This window comes from Heloderma suspectum, chromosome 5 (genome assembly GCF_057233095.1).
Source record: "Heloderma suspectum isolate Gila_16-S chromosome 5, 16-S_ref, whole genome shotgun sequence".
Lineage (NCBI taxonomy): Eukaryota > Metazoa > Chordata > Lepidosauria > Squamata > Helodermatidae > Heloderma > Heloderma suspectum.
This window is the reverse complement of record NC_139462.1, coordinates 181,012,251-181,029,464: the sequence shown is the minus strand read 5'-3', so window position 1 is coordinate 181,029,464 and position 17,214 is coordinate 181,012,251. Positions and strand designations below refer to the sequence as shown.

General features: G+C 42.2%; 1 protein-coding gene across 5 annotated transcripts in view; it reads left to right on the top strand.

Annotated features, from left to right (window-relative positions):
* The first annotated feature begins 3,555 nt into the window (after nt 1-3,555).
* The window catches only part of KLHL7 (kelch like family member 7), a 38,165-nt gene continuing 24,506 nt past the window's right edge, over nt 3,556-17,214 (top strand). For 3 of the 5 annotated variants that reach the window (XR_014792348.1, XM_084858566.1, XM_084858567.1), the window contains exons 1-6: nt 7,433-7,795; nt 10,674-10,776; nt 12,728-12,821; nt 13,192-13,316; nt 13,982-14,157; nt 15,773-15,947. Coding sequence is in view for 4 of the 5 variants with exons in the window: in XM_084858566.1 (XP_084714692.1) it covers nt 7,676-7,795; nt 10,674-10,776; nt 12,728-12,821; nt 13,192-13,316; nt 13,982-14,157; nt 15,773-15,947 (793 nt within the window). In the remaining variant the exon portion in view is untranslated. Of the gene's footprint in view, nt 7,796-10,673; nt 10,777-12,175; nt 12,255-12,727; nt 12,822-13,191; nt 13,317-13,981; nt 14,158-15,772; nt 15,948-17,214 lie in introns of all 5 variants that reach the window. The other 2 variants (XM_084858565.1, XM_084858564.1) reach the window with 2 other exon arrangements.

The window sequence follows — 17,214 nt, the reverse complement described above, 5'->3', positions numbered from 1 at the left end:
TGACTTTAATCTTAAAAGCTCAGTATATAGTAATGTAAACAAACTGTGCATAGCAGCATGAAAAATGTATGTGCTTCTGAGATCACCAAGAGACTATGTCAGTAGAATAACACTGTTTACAGTGCTTAGATGTTGTAGCTGGGCGTACATGGTTTTGTTCCAAGGGAGGTGCCTCAATTGGTTGTCTCATGGAGATGACTCATACACCCTTGCTTTGGATGCATCCCAGTACTGAAAAAACTTAATATGGAAAGGGTGGGGGAGGGGGAGAAAAACATTATAATACAATAATTTGTACTATAAAAATGATAGTAACAGAATGTTTTATATTTTTCTCATTCTATATCAAGTTATTTCAGTAATGGGATGCATCCAAAATAATAACACTTGTCTTTAGAAAAACGGGCGTCACACTTTCAGAACCCATCAATCTGACTTGATTGCACATGTTTTAAGCACAGATTTAGCCTTCTACCATTTGCTGGTTGTCTACTACATTATGAGTGGTTAAAAAAACATATCCAAGAGATTGTGGCATCTTAGGTGCAGGCCACTTGAGCTGCTATGATGCCCCTCCACTTCATATCAGAATCTCCCTACATTTGGTCATGGGAGTCAAAAAGGGTTGAGATGCTGACATTCCACCAGAGGGCTGCACTCATACTTGATTCTATTTTCCCCTCTTATCTTGTGGATTTGAGCTTATGAATCCCATAGGCAAAAATGGGGTGAAAGATTGCACTTTTTCGAAAACCTACAAATATCTTATTCTTCTCCTGGGGCATGGCATATACCATACCTTCTTCCTTACCTAAAATGACAAACTGTTTTCCAACAGACATGGTACAAACAGACATTTTTACTATAAAGTAAATCCCATTAAGTCTATGGGAAAAAAACAGACAATACCTGCCCAAGTGCTGGTGGGCACACATCAAACTTTAAACTCCTATAAATAAGCCATTTCTTATCCTTTCTACCTCAGAATGTCCGTAGACCATCCTCAGACCCACCCCTCCTACACTACCAAGTTTCGGATCAGTCTGTTGAGACATTTTCTTAGTATAAGCCATAGAACCTACTGCTCCCTCCCCAGTTTTCTGGTTATTATGGCAGAACGTGATTCAGCCGACTCACCCTTAACATAGGGCCACTATAGTGCCCCTACACTAAGGCAGGAACCTCACTTCATATAGTCAACTCCCTATTTAAAATAAACTACATAACAGCTTAAATGACAGCCTGACCTTTAGACATTGACCTCCCCTCAAGGCATCCACCCAAGTTACGGTGACACATGCTAGGTCAGCCCCTTCAACTACAACCAAAACATATATGAAAACAGTCTTATTCTGGATGACCTGGCATTCACAAGCAATACTCCTAGGCAAGAGGGGAGGTTAGTCAGACAACCCAAATCCTGTCAGTTTTGGGCGGGGGGGGGGGAACACACCAGTATATTCAACTGCCAGTCCATTCAAATTCGGTACATTAAATGGAGGTGTCAGCACCACCTTGTCTTTCACCTCAGGCACCAAGATATCTTGGACCAGCCCTCTGATGTCATCATAGACTGCTATGAATATACTGACTTCTAAGAGTGAACCTTCAGTGATGGTTCCCAGTTTGGATGGCTTTAAATGGGGATTAGGCAAGTTCATGGAGGATAAGACTATCAGTGGCTACTAGTCATGATGTCTAGTACGACAAGGCTGCATATTGTCACCCTGCTTATTTAACTTATATGCAGAGTACATCATGAGAAACGCTGGGCTGGATGAATCACAGGTCGGAATTAAGATTGCTGGGGGAATTATCAACAACCTCAGATACGCAGATGATACCACCCTAATGGCAGAAAGCGAAGAGGATGTAAAGAGCCTCTTGTTGAGGGTGAAAGAGGAGAGTGCAAAAGCTGGTTTGAAACTCAACATTAAAAAAACTAAGATCATGGCATCTGGCCCCATCACTTCCTGGCATATGGAAGGGGAAGAAATGGAAGCAGTGACAGATTTTATTTTCTTGGGCTCCAAGATCACCGCAGACGGTGACTGTAGCCCTGAAATTAAAAGACGCTTGCTCCTTGGGAGGAAAGCTATGGCAAACCTAGACAGCATAGTAAGAAGCAGAGACATCACCTTGCCGACAAAGGTCCGTCTAATCAAAGCTATGGTTTTCCCAGTAGTAATGTATGGCTGTGAGAGCTGGACTATAAGGAAGGCTGAGCGCCGAAGAATTGATGCTTTCGAACTGTGGTGCTGGAGAAGACTCTTACGAGTCCCCTGGACTGCAAGGAGGTCAAATCAGTCCATCCTAAAGGAAATCAACCCTGAGTGCTCATTGGAAGGACAGATACTGAAGCTGAAGCTCAAATATTTTGGCCACCTAATGCCAAGAGAAAATTCTCTGGAAAAGACCCTGATGCTGGGAAAGACTGAAGGCAAAAGGAGAAGGGGACGGCAGAGGATGAGATGGCTAGATAGCATCACTGATGCAATAAATATGAACTTGAGCACGCTCCGGGAGAGAGCGCAGGACAGGAAGGCCTGGCGTGCTATGGTCCATGGGGTCACGAAGAGTCGGACACGACTGAACGACAAGTCATGATGTCTATATATTACCTCCAAGTATCAGGGGCTCATCACATAAGGCTGTTTATTTCGCAATTTACCGGGGCTTCTGTTTCCGCATTCTAAATAAGATAAAGATCAGCTCTTTACACTGACTGTTCTTCGCAGCCTCGGGCAGAGGGGCAGAGAGCGAGCGGTGAATCAGTTGGTCTCCTGAGGGATTCAAGTCTCTCTCTCTCTCTCTCTCTCTCTCTCTCTCTGCAAAGCAGTATGGAGGGTATGTGTGGCTTCATTACTGTCAGCCATTTACATGGAGGGGGGCGCTGTCTTCTTCCTCCCCTGGCCAGCTCTGCACTTGCTTCGAGCCTCTCCTCCCAGTCCAGGTCAACAGGCAGATACACCAGAGAACAGGAGGGGGGAGAGCAATTGTGATTTTCCTGCTCTTCTCAATGGCTTCATCTTCCCAGGCTGTGGTTATAGCAGAACCACACATTTATGCACAACCCATGAAAGCAGATTTACATTTAAATAGTGGATTCTCTCAGGGTTGTTGTTTTTTTAGCAGGATAAAGATCAAATACAGCTGGATGTGCCCTGGAGGTTGACAGCATCATGTAAATGAACAGCAAACTTCCATGAGTGACCAATCATAAGTGCACTATAAATGCCTTGTGTAAAGACAGCCTTAGGGGCAGTATGCTTCTGTATGCCAGTGACTGGAGAACATGAGCAGGAAAATGCTGTTGCACTCATGTCCTTCTTGTGGGCTTCCCATGGGCGTCTGAATAGCTCAACTAGTTAAGCATTTGCTTTGATTCAGCATGGATGATCTTATATTCTTCAGTAATAGAATGCTGACTTCAGGTTCTGCTAGAAAAATGAAAGGTCAGTTTGGCTAAGAGACTCCTTAGATGTTATCTTATGGATTGGGAGCTCTTGCAACTCAGCTTCTTCTGGACTGCAAACATAACATTAGACACCCCAGGCCATATGGGAGGAGTCCGTGCTGTAGCTGCTTTCTACACTAGCATCATGCCTACCAGGTAATACTAGTGTGAGGAGGAACTGTAGTGATGGCTTATCCCATGTCATATGGGCTTCTGGTGTTATCCTCATGGCACAGAATGAAAGAACCATGTTGCAACAGCTCCCACACCATAGAGATAACATAGGGAGCAAGAATCTTGTGCTTCTAGATGGAGGGCTCTTAATCAGAAGGCATTGTGCAGCAATTCAGTCTTTTCTTTCTTAATGGATTTTCTGCAGTAAGAGAAAAGACAGAAAAAGCCAAAAGAAGCAATGAGAAAGCACAGGAGGGTTATGAGATGAAGATGTCATCTGAATCCCCCACAAAATTCCATGAATGAGGCAGGATGATGGTGCCATAAAAGCCTTACCTGGAAGCACTCTGACAAGCAGGGCTCTATGGCTTTCAGTTTCTAGTTATGGATATCTAAATAAGACCCCATCCCACAGCTCATGTGGACATGAAGTTAACCCCTTCATAATACTGCAAGGGGCCACTGAGTATTTTTCAAAAGATTAGTCTTCATATATGCACACAAAAAAGTTGCTCCAAGAATGGAGAAGGAGGAGCTGAGCAAAGAGTCAGAGCACCAGCTTTAAGGAGAGGAATAATGCATGACTTGCAATGGCAACTTTTAGCGGAAGAATCCAAAATCAGCGCCCAGTGAAAGAATAGGAAGAGGGGGACTATATTCTGACTGTTCTTCTAAGTTTCTTCTCTTATGAGGTATGGGGCAGGGGATGCGGAAGAGTGGAACTTATGCTCCAGTCCTGCCAGAGACCCAGAAGATGCCTTGCAAGCCATTGCTAGCAAAGGAGCAGCCTAAATCTCTGATTGACACTGAGAAGTGCACTTCTCTAATGGAGTTAGGCAGACATCAGCAAATGTAAAAGTACTAGCACAATCCTCTGGCTTTCCTTGTCCCCTTTCATAATCACCACTAACAGATCCCAACCCACAATTTGGGTTTCTACATGTAAACTTCCCTGTAGCTCAGTGGTAAAGCACATGCTTTACATGTGAAAGGTCCCAGGTTCAATCCTGGTGTCTTCTGGTAGGGCTGGGAAAGACTCCTGCCTGAAACCCCTGGAGAGTTGCTACTGTTCAGTGTAGAACAAACAATACTGAGCCAGATGGACTAATAGTTCATCTTGGCATAAGACAACTTCCTCCCTAATTTTGCTCCACTCATTGGATGGCTGATAAAAATTTATTTTGGACTGTTTGTTTTAGCTGTTCCTAAAAGGCACTTTCCAAATATGGGCATGGATTTGTCACAGCTACTTCCATAAGATGGCCACGGCCCAAACTTCTGAAAAGAAAACAACCCACAGCAATCTGGAAGAAAGAGTACATGTGTATCCTGATCCTATTAAGTAACTCCCACTGATTTTACTACAGCTTAAGGTAAATCCAAAAAAGCACTTTTGTTTCATCTTATTTCAGTTTCCAGCCCAACTGTTTCAAAACCAATCTTTGTGTTTTTTTTCCCTATATAGTTATACATTTTCCCTTCTTGGATTTTTAAATTTTATTTTCTTAAACACTAAGGGCAGTATCTAATTGTAGTCCTACATAAACTAGACCCATTCATTTCAATGGGTCTACTCTGTGTAGGAGTACCATTGGATACTGCCCTAAATTTTCACAATTATACCTACATTCCATATTCACATACCTACTTCCAAAATTTCACACAATTTTGTTCAGGGAGGCAGACCCTCAGATGGGAGCATGAAGTACCAAAGTTTAGCTTCTGTTAAAAGAAGTTCGTGAACAGGTGATTGGGCACATTGGTGTACTGCAATGTGTTTGACCATTTTTCTCTCTCTCCTAAAGGAAGAGCTCTAATAATGCAGAGATAAGGCAGTGGGCAGGAAGATGGATAGCACAATAACTCTTTAATATGGTACGTGAATATACAGACAAGGGTCTTTTGCAGCCCTACCTGAAAATTCCAGAGATTGGACTTAAAGCCTTTCACATGCAAAGAACATAGGAAGAACCATGTTGGATCAGACCAAGGTCCACCTAGTTCAACAAGCAGGACATGAGCGGAAGACCACCCTCCCACCCATGTTCTCCAGCAAGAATGTGCTCTACCACTGAGCTACACTCTTTCCCTTTGAATTTCGGGAATATTTGTGAGCAACCATAATGAAGAATTTGACCAAGAATATGCCATTCTTTAGCACTGGAAAATGACCTTTCAAATTCTATATTCTCTACGCTATAGCAAACCATTTCAAACTTTGACCTATTGATTGATTATAAATATAGCTGATGTAGGCTGTGTGTTCAAGACACAATGGCAGTTGCTGTTTAGCTTTAACAGGCTCAGAATATAGCAATGAGCAGAAACATTGATTAAACACGGTCTTACTAACGTTAATTCTAAATATTTATTAGGCATCTCGCAGCCTGATTCTTCATCTAAGCCTATTGATCAAGCCTCTGACTTCCAAAAAACCCAGTTTGGTCTTTTTCAGGCATGGCAAGTCCAACATATAAAGCATTTCCATGTAAAAAATAGCATGCAACTCACATGTGTGAATACCACATATGTATTTTGCTAAATGCACATTATTTAGGAAATGGCAGTTGGTAAAAGTTTTCCAGAACAAATCTGCACAAAAACACACATTCATAGTTGCCATAATCACACATGAAGATCTGCACACAGTTTGCACATTGTTTTGTGGAAGTCTTCACTTTATTCCCCCCCCCCTTGCAGTGGTTTATTACAGTTTAGTCAACTTTGAACAGGTGGAAATAGTTTCAGGAGGCTCAGTTCCCAGGTTCCTCTTCTGAAAACAAGTAGGATGTCATCTAAGTACATTCAGTAGAGAATAACAGCACAAACCTATATTTGTTTTCTCAGAAGTAAGTCTTCTTGAGTTCAGTGAGACTTTCTCCTAGGTAAGTGAGCACAGAATTGCAGCAAAAGACCCAATAGGGCAGGGACAGGGAACATATGCTTCTCCAGATGTTGTTGGACTACAACTCCCATCAGCTCCAGCTCACATGGTCGATGGTTAGGGAGGCTGTGGGGGGGCACAGGTTTCCCAGACCCACAATAAAGGAAGGACTGGCACTTAGTGGCAGAACATATGCTTTGATAACAGAGGGTAGTATCCAATGTTAATCTGATGTAGAGTAGACCCACTGAAATTAATGGGGCTTAAGTTAGATGTAACATTGGGTACTACTACCCAGAAAGTCCCCCAGGTCCAACTGTTGGCATCTCCAGGCAGTGGAGGCTGGTACTCCACTATCAGTAGCACTGTGAATCCTCTCTGGGTTTCAACCAGAACTCTAAAGCTGCTATCCAAGTTTCCTTTAGAGTTCTGACTGAAACCCAGAACAGATTCACAACCCCGCTGACAACAGAGCCTCCACGGTCTCCCGGTACGATCGGGAAAGATCCCTATCGGGAACTCTGGAACTAGTTGCATCAGTGATCCGACAGGATAAAGCTGCCTGCTTCTCGTGTTCCACTAAACTAATTTCTTAGTGAACATGCATATGTCTGCAACGCTAAGCATACTTACTTACTTGGGAGCAAATCCGCCTGCAAGCACCCTTCCTAGGATCCTACGCTGGCTGTTGCGCTACCGCCACCCCGCCCAGCCTTCGCACATATGTACCCCAAGCGCCCACCTTCGCCTACCACTCGCTTCTTTTATTGTCTCAGGCGGATTGTTGCGCTGGCGCGTGACGTCACTGCGCGCCGACTCGTTCTTTATTTACCTTCGCCGCCCGCACCCCTAGCCGTTCAGAGTTATTGCCAGCGGAAGCGGGTGGGAGGTGTTGTGCTGGAGGACGAGGATGTCGCGAGCTGCTTCCTGATTGGCCAGGGGCGCCTGTGGAGGCGGGGCGCGCGGCGGCGGGGGCTGCTTTCGCGACCACCCTATAACGGCGGCGGGGGCCCTTTCAGCTCGAGCGCCTCCTCAGAGCGAGGCGGAGGTTGCGGCGGCTCTTCCCGCCGTACTAGCGCGTCGTGTATGACCCCGCGTCGGTTGGGAAAGCTCTTGTTTCCTTGGCGGTGAGGCGAGAAGGAAGGAGGGAAGGAGGGAGCATGGCGGCCTCGGCGTCGGAAAAAAGCAACAAGAAGAAAACGGAGAAGAAACTGGCCGCTCGAGAAGAAGCCAAATTACTGGCCAGCTTCATGGGAGTCATGAACGCCATGAGGAAGCAAGTAAGGCGGGCGGAATGGGCGAAGGGGAGCTGAAAGCGAGCCGGGATTGGGTGGCCGTGGGTGGCGTCCGGTGAGGGAGAAAGCTCTGGCGAGGCCTTTTAATCCCTGGTGTCCAGTAGGGAAATCCCCCCAACCCCCTCCCGGCTGTGCTCTTGCGGTGTGTTCGCACCCCAAGCGTGAACCCGAATGAAGTGTAGGAGGAGTAATAATTAGCGGCTCATCGCGCTTTACCGGCCTCGGGGTGCTTCACGTGCATTCTTTTGTTGTTGTAATCCTTACGACACCCCTGTCATGCAGGTCAGTATTATTCCTCATAATGCCGAAGGGGGTGGGTGGCGATGGTGACTTTCCTGAAGCTACCTGGTGAGTTCATGAGATTTGCACTGACGGCATCCTGATTTGTAGCTTGGCCTCTTATATTATATTTGGATATCTCTCAGATGCTAGAGCTACAGTAGTTCTCTGATACACCAGAATAATTGCAAGTGTACTGCTGTGTACTGAAGACTGCTCCATTGTATTTAGTATTCATTTGTCAGGGATAGTTACTCATCTCACTTACAAAGATATAGTTGAAAAAGTGAGAAAACTCCCCATTTCAAATGCCCTGGCTATATGAATGGCTGGGTACTTAGTGTGCTAAAGGGAAACTAATCTTTATTAAGTTATATCTAGTATATATGCCTTTCTAGTGGATAGTTACTCCTAAGATACAGTATAGCCATTGCAATGTCTAGGGATATGTAATATAATTTGATTAGTGTAAGACTATGCAGAGGGAAGGAAAAATGATCAGTTGTATTTGTGTTAATTTGTATAAAGCAGTACCAGTTTACTGATCTAGGAGGTGTAGTATTTGTCCCACCAATTGTCACTGTCTCTCTTCAAATTATTTTAAAAAATAAATTCTTTTATTAATACTAAAAATCTGATGTAGTAGCTACTTGTGTTGTCATTTGCTAGAGTAACTTCCTATTGAACTAACTCAAAATGTGAACAACTTCTAGCTCAGTTTGTTTTTGTGATACAAGTGTCTGAGGTTTTTGACTAAATTTTGAAATCAAAACACTACACATGTTGGCAAACCTAATATCCTAGCAACTTTAAACACTTAAAATAGCAATCCTTGTTGCAAAAGCTTGGGAGGTCTAAACGGAGACAATGGAAGCATAATGTTATTTTCTTTATTGTCATTCACACAATATAGCAAAGTAATAGAATGAATATTGTGTTAGTTTAAGTCCCTTTACAAGTTAATCCAGTAGTTTTTAAATGAAGCCAGGATCCTTGGAACATGCGTCAGTGTGATAGCAGAAAGGATCGTGATCCTGGACTTACTTAAACTATGCAGCAAACATCGCTCACTGTATTATTTTGCTCTGTTGTGGAAATCACAATAAGGGCACAATCCTGTGGCCGCTAGTCAGAGGCTAGACGTCCATAGGATAGGTCAGTTCACAGGAACCGACCTCCCCCTACTTCTGCGCTGCCTCGGAGGCAGCACAGAATAGCCCCATGCGCCGCGCTCGCAAGGGGAGCATGGAGTGGCCAAAACGGGGCGTTCTGGGGTGGGGAGGGCAGAAATACCTGTACAACACATCCAGTGTGTCGTACAGGAGCCTTCTCCCCCGCTCAGCTCTCCTGCGGCTAGACAGCCGCAATCAGCTGTCTAGCTGAAAATGCAGGACAAGAGAGGCACGGAGGGAACGATCCCCTCTGTGCTTCTCCTGCCATGCATTGGATAGGCAGTGGCCTCTGAGTTCGGAGGCGGATGCCTATCTCAATAGGATTGCGCCCTTAATTGTTTTTGCCCTATATTTATTACCTGGAACCTTTTATCAGGGATGTCATCATATTTAGTACCATATATATGAAGTACTTGACCACTTCACTGAAGTCTGTATGCCACAAATCCTCCCCTTTTCTTTGTAAGAATCCTCAAAGACGTAATGTTTGTGGAATTTATGTACAGGAATTCATTCCGCGAGGCAGCGCAGAAGTGCGGGGAGGTCAGTTCCTGGAAAACAAGATATCCTATGGCCATCTAGCCACTGTCTAGCGGCCATAGGATTGCTCCGTCCAGCTACAATCCTATACACACTTTCCTGGGAGTACATACCATTTATCTCAGTGCTTTTTACCTCTGAGTAGATGTGCATAGGATTGTGCAGTGAATGTGCATCCAATCCATCGTAAATAGATGTCTTAGAACATTTCCGTAGTATAATGTTGGATTTTTTTATATACCACCTTTTTTCCCTCTTGCAAGGAACCCAAGGCAGCTTACGTTATCCTCCTCCTCTCCATTTTATCCTCACAACAACAACCCTGTGAGGTAGGTTGGGCTGAGAGTCTGTGACTGGCCCAAAGCCACCCAGTGAGCTTCCATGGCCGAGTGGGGAATAGAACCTGGATCTCCTGGATCCTAGTGCAACACTCTCACCACTACACCACACTGGCTGTCATAGACATGTTCATAGATAGGTTTATAGACAATATCCTGTCCAGTTATTAGAAAAGATTGAGTGGAGAATTCAGTATCAGTGGTGCTTCTTGAAATATTTTAGTCTGTGATATACAAAATGAATTATGGTTTGACAAACAGGGAGAACTGAGTGTTGGCTTTTAATTACCTTTAATTTTATACAATCCAAAATGCACCCATGGATTTTTTTTTACTCAGAGCAAAAGTTATTCTTTTCATTTTATAATGCTCTCTTCATAGCTTGGATAGATTTTTTTTCTAGAACAGCTTGTTTGTAGTACTTACAACACATGCTGCTAATGTGCTGCACTCACCAGTATAGCAAAGAAAATTTACCTGAGCACATTAAATATTCTTATGTGTCTGTCATAATTTTGCCTTTTTTTGTTTTAGAAAACGCTCTGTGATGTTGTTCTCATGGTTCAAGAAAGGAAGATCCCAGCTCATCGTGTTGTACTTGCATCAGCCAGTCACTTCTTTAACTTAATGTTTACCAGTAAGTCTTATTCTTTTATTAGGGAGAAGGAGAATTGGTTTAATAAGTAAACATTGTTGAATTTTGTTCATCAGTCTACTAACTAATTTTTCTTTTTTTTTGTCTTTCATCTGTACTGCTGGACCAGCAGTCAGCCTAAATGTAGTTCATTAGCCTTTCACTGACATGGTGCTATATTCACAAATAAAACTAAACCATGGTTTATGTTAACCATGGTTTGCTGCTTTAGCCATGAATTGTCTTGCATACAAGCAAACAAACTGTGGCTGGTTTTCCCTATTTCTAGTTTGTTTCTGTCCTACCCATTTTGTCAGCTTTCAAAGCGGTTTTGTTTCTAGGCTGTTCTTGCCAGATGCCTCTCTCTCAGGTGGAGAGCAGCAGAAGCAAGCCAGGGATAAGCCACGGTTCTGGTTTCAGACATCTTTACAAGCCATGGTTTAAACAATCTAGACTTCATAAGCCAACAATAAACAATGGCTTTTATTTGTGATATGTAGCTGGTAAGAAACAATCTTTGTCTGGGTGGATGGATTTTGACAAATTGGACCTGTTTGTGTGTCTCGATAGCCCACCGTGGGTTAATTTATCCGCAGTGGCTGTCACATTGTGCTGGGCGCCACACCATTTTTGCAGCTTGTCATATCATGTGAACCCAGGCAGCAGGGTTTGTTTGAGGGTTGGACAACCCTCAACTCTAAAACAAGCCATGGGTTATTTGAGGGTTGTCTAACCCTTAAGCAACCCCTGCTGTCTGGGTTCACACAATATGGCAAGCCAGGCACCCTTAGGCACCATGCAAATATGGGGCCCTCGGGCACCCAGCATGATGCGGCAGCCCCCATGGGTAAATTAAACCACAGTGGGCTGTTGTGTTGTGCAAACCTGGTCACTGACAACAAGAGCCCATGGGTTATTTGGGGGTTGTTTTCCCCCTCCAACAAGCCATGCCACCAGGGGTCAGACAACACAACAAGCAGATAATTAGGGAAATGTCACCTGGCCACTATGGCTTGTTTAAGCTACAGTGATCGTACAAACCATACCAATGACAAGCCATATTTCAACAAACCAAACCATGGCTTAGTGATCTATCTGAACCGGGCTAGTTTCTGAGGTGGAACCATTGCATTTCCCTTTATATCACTTCCTAAGAGCATTTCTTAGGTGTAGTCATTGTAGAACAAGCCTTGCCAGAAATGCACCAGCTTCAGAGGGTGACATTTTGCTACCTCCAATCTTCATCGTCAGTTGTCATTAAAAATGTGCTTCATACTAAGGGAGTGTGTCCTCTTCTTTTATCTCACCTTTACGTGCAAAAATGTTTAAGGTCAGTATTCATACTACTCTGTACTGCGTTAATCTTTTCTAATGACAATTTTGGGGGCATTTTTTCCTGCAGAGAGACAGAGCTTTGTCTCCTTTTGCAAGGCGCAGGATACCATGATAGCTGCTGAGGTGCAATCCACAAGATAACACATGTAAGATCAGGCTGTAAGGAACTTCTATATGGGCATTTTTAAAACTTTGAGATGTGTAAATAAGTAAAACTTTTGTGTAGTACTTAATTCTGATGCAGCCTAATCGTTTTGTATCTCCTAAAAGTGTATTTTGTGAGATCAGATGTTTGGATATTAAAAATTATATTTTTAAAATTTCCTTATTCCTTGGTATAGTTGTCTTTTCTATAGGTAAGACTTCAGTATAATTAGAAAAACCATTATTCTTGGTACATAGAGCACTGGATAGCAACATGATTAATTCCGGATTCTGTTGCTCATTCTGCAAGTGATTTCTGGGATTGTCTTGGAAGTTCCAGTGAACACCTTCCATTACAACTGTTTTTGCTTCTTCTGTTAAATTAAACTCTTAATTACTAGAACAACTGCTCTCTTTGAGACTTAGAAAAAATAATTATTGGTGCTAGATGATAGTGTTATATCTCTAATTGCAGCAAATATGATTGAATCAAAGTCATTTGAAGTGGAGTTAAAAGATGCAGAGCCAGATATTATTGAGCAGCTTGTGGAGTTTGCTTACACTGCAAGGTAGGTTTATTTATAAGCCTTTCAATCTGCCCCTGCCAGCCAGATAGCTTCATGTGAAGCCCAGAAAAGTAGAAATCCAGAAAAGCTGTTGTGAGTTGGTGCTATTTTAGTTCACCAGGTTAAAACCTGGTATCCCACTACCAGATGTTATCTGCCTGCAACTTATGTTGGTGTGCTAGGGATGCAGCAAATCCTCAAATTAAGTTGGTGGACAGTGGTAAACATAGTTGTGAAATATACCATTTCGTAGTTTTGTACACTTAGAATCTAATATAGGTATGTGTATAGAATCTAATATAGGTATGTGTATCTTTTCTTCCAGTTCTTGTTGAAATTCTTTAGTTGTGGTAACATTCTCCCATTTTTTTAGAATTTCTGTTAACAGCAACAACGTCCAGTCATTGCTAGATGCAGCAAATCAATATCAAATTGAACCTGTCAAAAAAATGTGTGTGGACTTTTTAAAGGAGCAAGTTGATGCTTCAAATTGTCTGGGTAAGATGGCTCATTCTTATAATGTATTGTTTCAAGGAACTCTTGATATTTTCCAAGGGCACCACAGCTAATACTGAACACTTCTGGTTGTTGGTTGTTACCTTTTAGGACAATCTTCATAATGATAAATTTCAGGTCTAATTCTGTTAGGGGAAAAAAGTTAAGATTTGGAAACATACATATTTCATATTTCAAAGCTCTAATGTGGTGGTATGTCTGGCTTGTCTGTTTAATAAGCTGTAATTAGCTTTCAGATAAACCAGGTTGAACTATTTTCTTCTGCAGAATGTTGTGTTTAATAATTTCTTCTGAGTCACCAGGAATGAGTAGCAGATTTTGAACTTGACATCACCTTCTCTCTAGTAGCTAACTCATTACAATGATTCCATACCTTATGGCATTTCACAAGGAAGCAGTCCTCATTTTGCCACTGTGTATATTGACCTTCCCCAGACTGGTGCTCTCCAGATGATTTGGACTAAAAATTCCACCATCTGTCACCATTGACAGTGCTGGCTGTAGGTGATGGGGTTTGTCTAAAACATCTGAAAGACACCAACTTGAGGGAGACTGGTGTACATAATAAAGAGTAAAATAAAATATTTTATAACATGTTCTACAGATTTTAAGAATTATTTGCATACATTTCCCTCACCTTGCATTAGGTATAAGTGTGTTAGCAGAATGTCTTGACTGCCCAGAACTGAAGGCCACTGCAGATGACTTTATCCATCAGCACTTTACAGAGGTTTACAAAACAGATGAGTTTCTACAGCTAGATGTTAAACGTGTGACGCATCTCTTGAACCAAGATACATTGACTGTAAGAGCAGAAGATCAGGTGAGGATCCAATTACTTTACAGTTTTATTCTTACAATTGAAGTAAGGTGTTGTTGTTTTTAAGGTGTATTGCTAGGGATGTGGGCTGACCATAAGATTTAGTTTGGACCCTGATTCTGTGATTTGGAAAATAGCCCAATTTGACTTGGACCAGAAATAAAACCTATAGGGCCAAAGTGCGGGGGCCGGGGGAAGAATAGAGGAGAAGGGAAGCAATATCGGCTAAATAACTAGTTCTAACAGAGACTAATAAACAGCAAAAAGAAATGAAATTTACCTTCTAGAGAAAGATAAGGTTAACTGGATGGAATGAAAAAGGAAAGTAAGGATTTGGACCAGGAAGCTGGGATCAGGAAGAAGTACAGAAGCCAGCCACAAACAATTCCTTTCACAAAAGCTCTTCAACACATTACAGTTCTTGGCTGAAGACATAAATAGCAGAAGGAGCAGAGAGCAGCCTTGAGCAAAAGATTTTATAAGACTCAAATGCCTATTTACAAGCAGTGTAATTGGAGAGCCCTCTGGTTAACTGTTCCCTGTGATGAGAAGGTAGGCCTGTCAGTCACTTAACTCATATCCTCCCTCCCACCACCCCTTAACCCCCTTGGAATTCCCTATATATGCAAAAGCGAAAGCAAAGCATTTTTTTTTTTTTGCCAACAGTCTGCCTGCCTTTCTGCAGCCCCTGAAAGCATCAAATCTCACAAGAAGCTTCAGGATGGTTCAAGTTTTGGTTATGGTCACTTAAGAAAGAATCCTACTTCTCCTAGGAGAGCTTTAGAATCTCTGAAGCAGCCCAATTAGATTCAGGATTTGGTCATCCTGTAGCTTGTAGGAAAAACTGGGAGAGCCCAAGTGTGCATGCAGAAGTGCTTCAGCATGCTTATGAAACTTTAAATTGAAACTTGGGGACATAGTATGTGAAATAATAGTAAATAACAGGCTCATTCTTTGAAATCATGGCGTAACATATCTGAAAGATGAAGTAGATCTTTCCATGTTCATATTGAGAGGGTTACTACAAGGAGATGGGGTTTAATATATGGGTTCTGCCTAGCTATTTATATATCTGGGGTTTATTACCATATCTAACTGCTTCAGAGATTAAGTTTAAACTTCTCACTAAAATTAAGAATAGAGTTAGAACTAATATGGTACCATTCAATGCAGGTTATATTTTTTTAAGAATAGTAGCTGAAAAATAGTAGAATTGCATATTTTCAAGGCAAGTGACAGCTCCATGAATTATTCCAAGTTAGTCTACCCAAGCATGTTCACTACATAATAGTAAAAATCATTGTAAAATAATTTGGCTATATAAAAGCCTATCACAGTTCAGCTGTTACTGTTTCACAGCTTTGAAGGTTCATGAGCTTACTCTAACTATGGAATCATGCCAATTCAGATTCCATGTTAGCCAATTCTGAATAAGGGACTCAACCTATCTGTCTAGATTAACAAGCAGTGGGAGAAGGGAGATATCTTAAGTAATTCTAAACCCCACTTTGAAGATTCTAAATTAGCCTTCTTTATTTTAGCTGTAAAATAATTGCTTTCCAATTTCTAATGGTGACTGCTACGTGTGTATACTCAGATGTATTTTCCTTATCTCCAGGTTTATGATGCTGCTGTCAGGTGGCTGAAGTATGATGAGCCAAACCGTCAACCATATATGGTTGACATTCTTGCTAAAGTCAGGTTTCCTTTAATTTCAAAGAACTTCCTCAGTAAAACGGTACAGGCTGAGCCGCTTATCCAGGACAACCCGGAGTGCCTCAAAATGGTTATCAGTAAGTTTATCTTCTAGATCCAGAGTTAATCTATTGCAGCAAAAACAACAGTCGTTAGCATCTTAAAGATTAAAAAAATTATTCTGACATGCTTTTGTGAACACTGTCTGTTTCATCAGATGCTTCATCATGCATCTGATGAGTGGACATTGTCCATGCAAGCTTATGCCAGAATAAGATGGTTTGTCTTTAGGGTGCCACAAGACTTTGTTGTTTTTATCTTCTAGTTGTGCTTTCAACATTCTGTATAGCTTTTCTTTAGGAACAACTTACTCCACTTCAAAGCATTTTATCACTGACACTATTTTCTCTGTACTGGGAAGCTGAATTGAACAGCAGCTGACTAGAAGCCCTTAATATTGGAGTGTTATTTCCTGCAGCCAAAAAATGTAACTAGTATATTGCAATCAGTATATGAAGCCCAGTTGTAGTCCACGTCTTTGGGCTTCATGGCCCAGAGTTCCCCAGCTTCCTATGATTCCTTTGTGTTTCACAGCTTTGAAGTAGTGCTTTTAAAATAAGGGGAATTCCTTATTGGTAATGGGTTGCTCATAGCAAGGAAGGCAGGAACTAATATTCTGTGTTAGCTCTATGCATGTTTACTTGATAGTAAGTCCCACTAAGCTAAATGGAACTGAAAAGAAACAAAGTGTTTTGCTTATGGATGCCCAGATGGTATCTGTAGCATGAAGTATGTTACCAGCTTTGGTCGGTTTGCCAGCTGCATCTCCTTTTGGAAAGAGTTGGTTTAGCTGTTATCCATGCATTGGTTCAGTCCAGATTGTATTACTGTAATGCACTCTATATGGGACAGCCCTTGAAAAACCCAGAACCCTCTCCTTTTTTAGAGGCTAGATTGTTAACTTGGTGAACATAGTTCTCCAATATTTGAAGATCTTCACTGGCTTTCAGTTTGTTTCCAGGCATCATTCAAAGTTAGGTCCTCCACTGTTGAAGGTTAGAAGGCCTTCTCTATGGTGGTGCCTTGATTGTGATTCCTTCCATGAAGGGCCAAGGTGCATGTTTTAGTTCAGTTTGCCTGAATGTGTACCCTCATGCAACCACCACCACTCCTCTTCCATTTGGAGACAGGGTGAAGAAAGTGCTCGATCTTGTGTGTTCTCCATTCATTGCATATCACATAGGAGCTGGGGACACAGTAATGATCCTTCTTCTTTGAGTGAGTATATGAGAACAGAGGAAACTGCTATTTCCTTGCTTCTTGGGAGCCCTGTACAAAGAAAAAGATTGTCATCTTTTTTTTTCC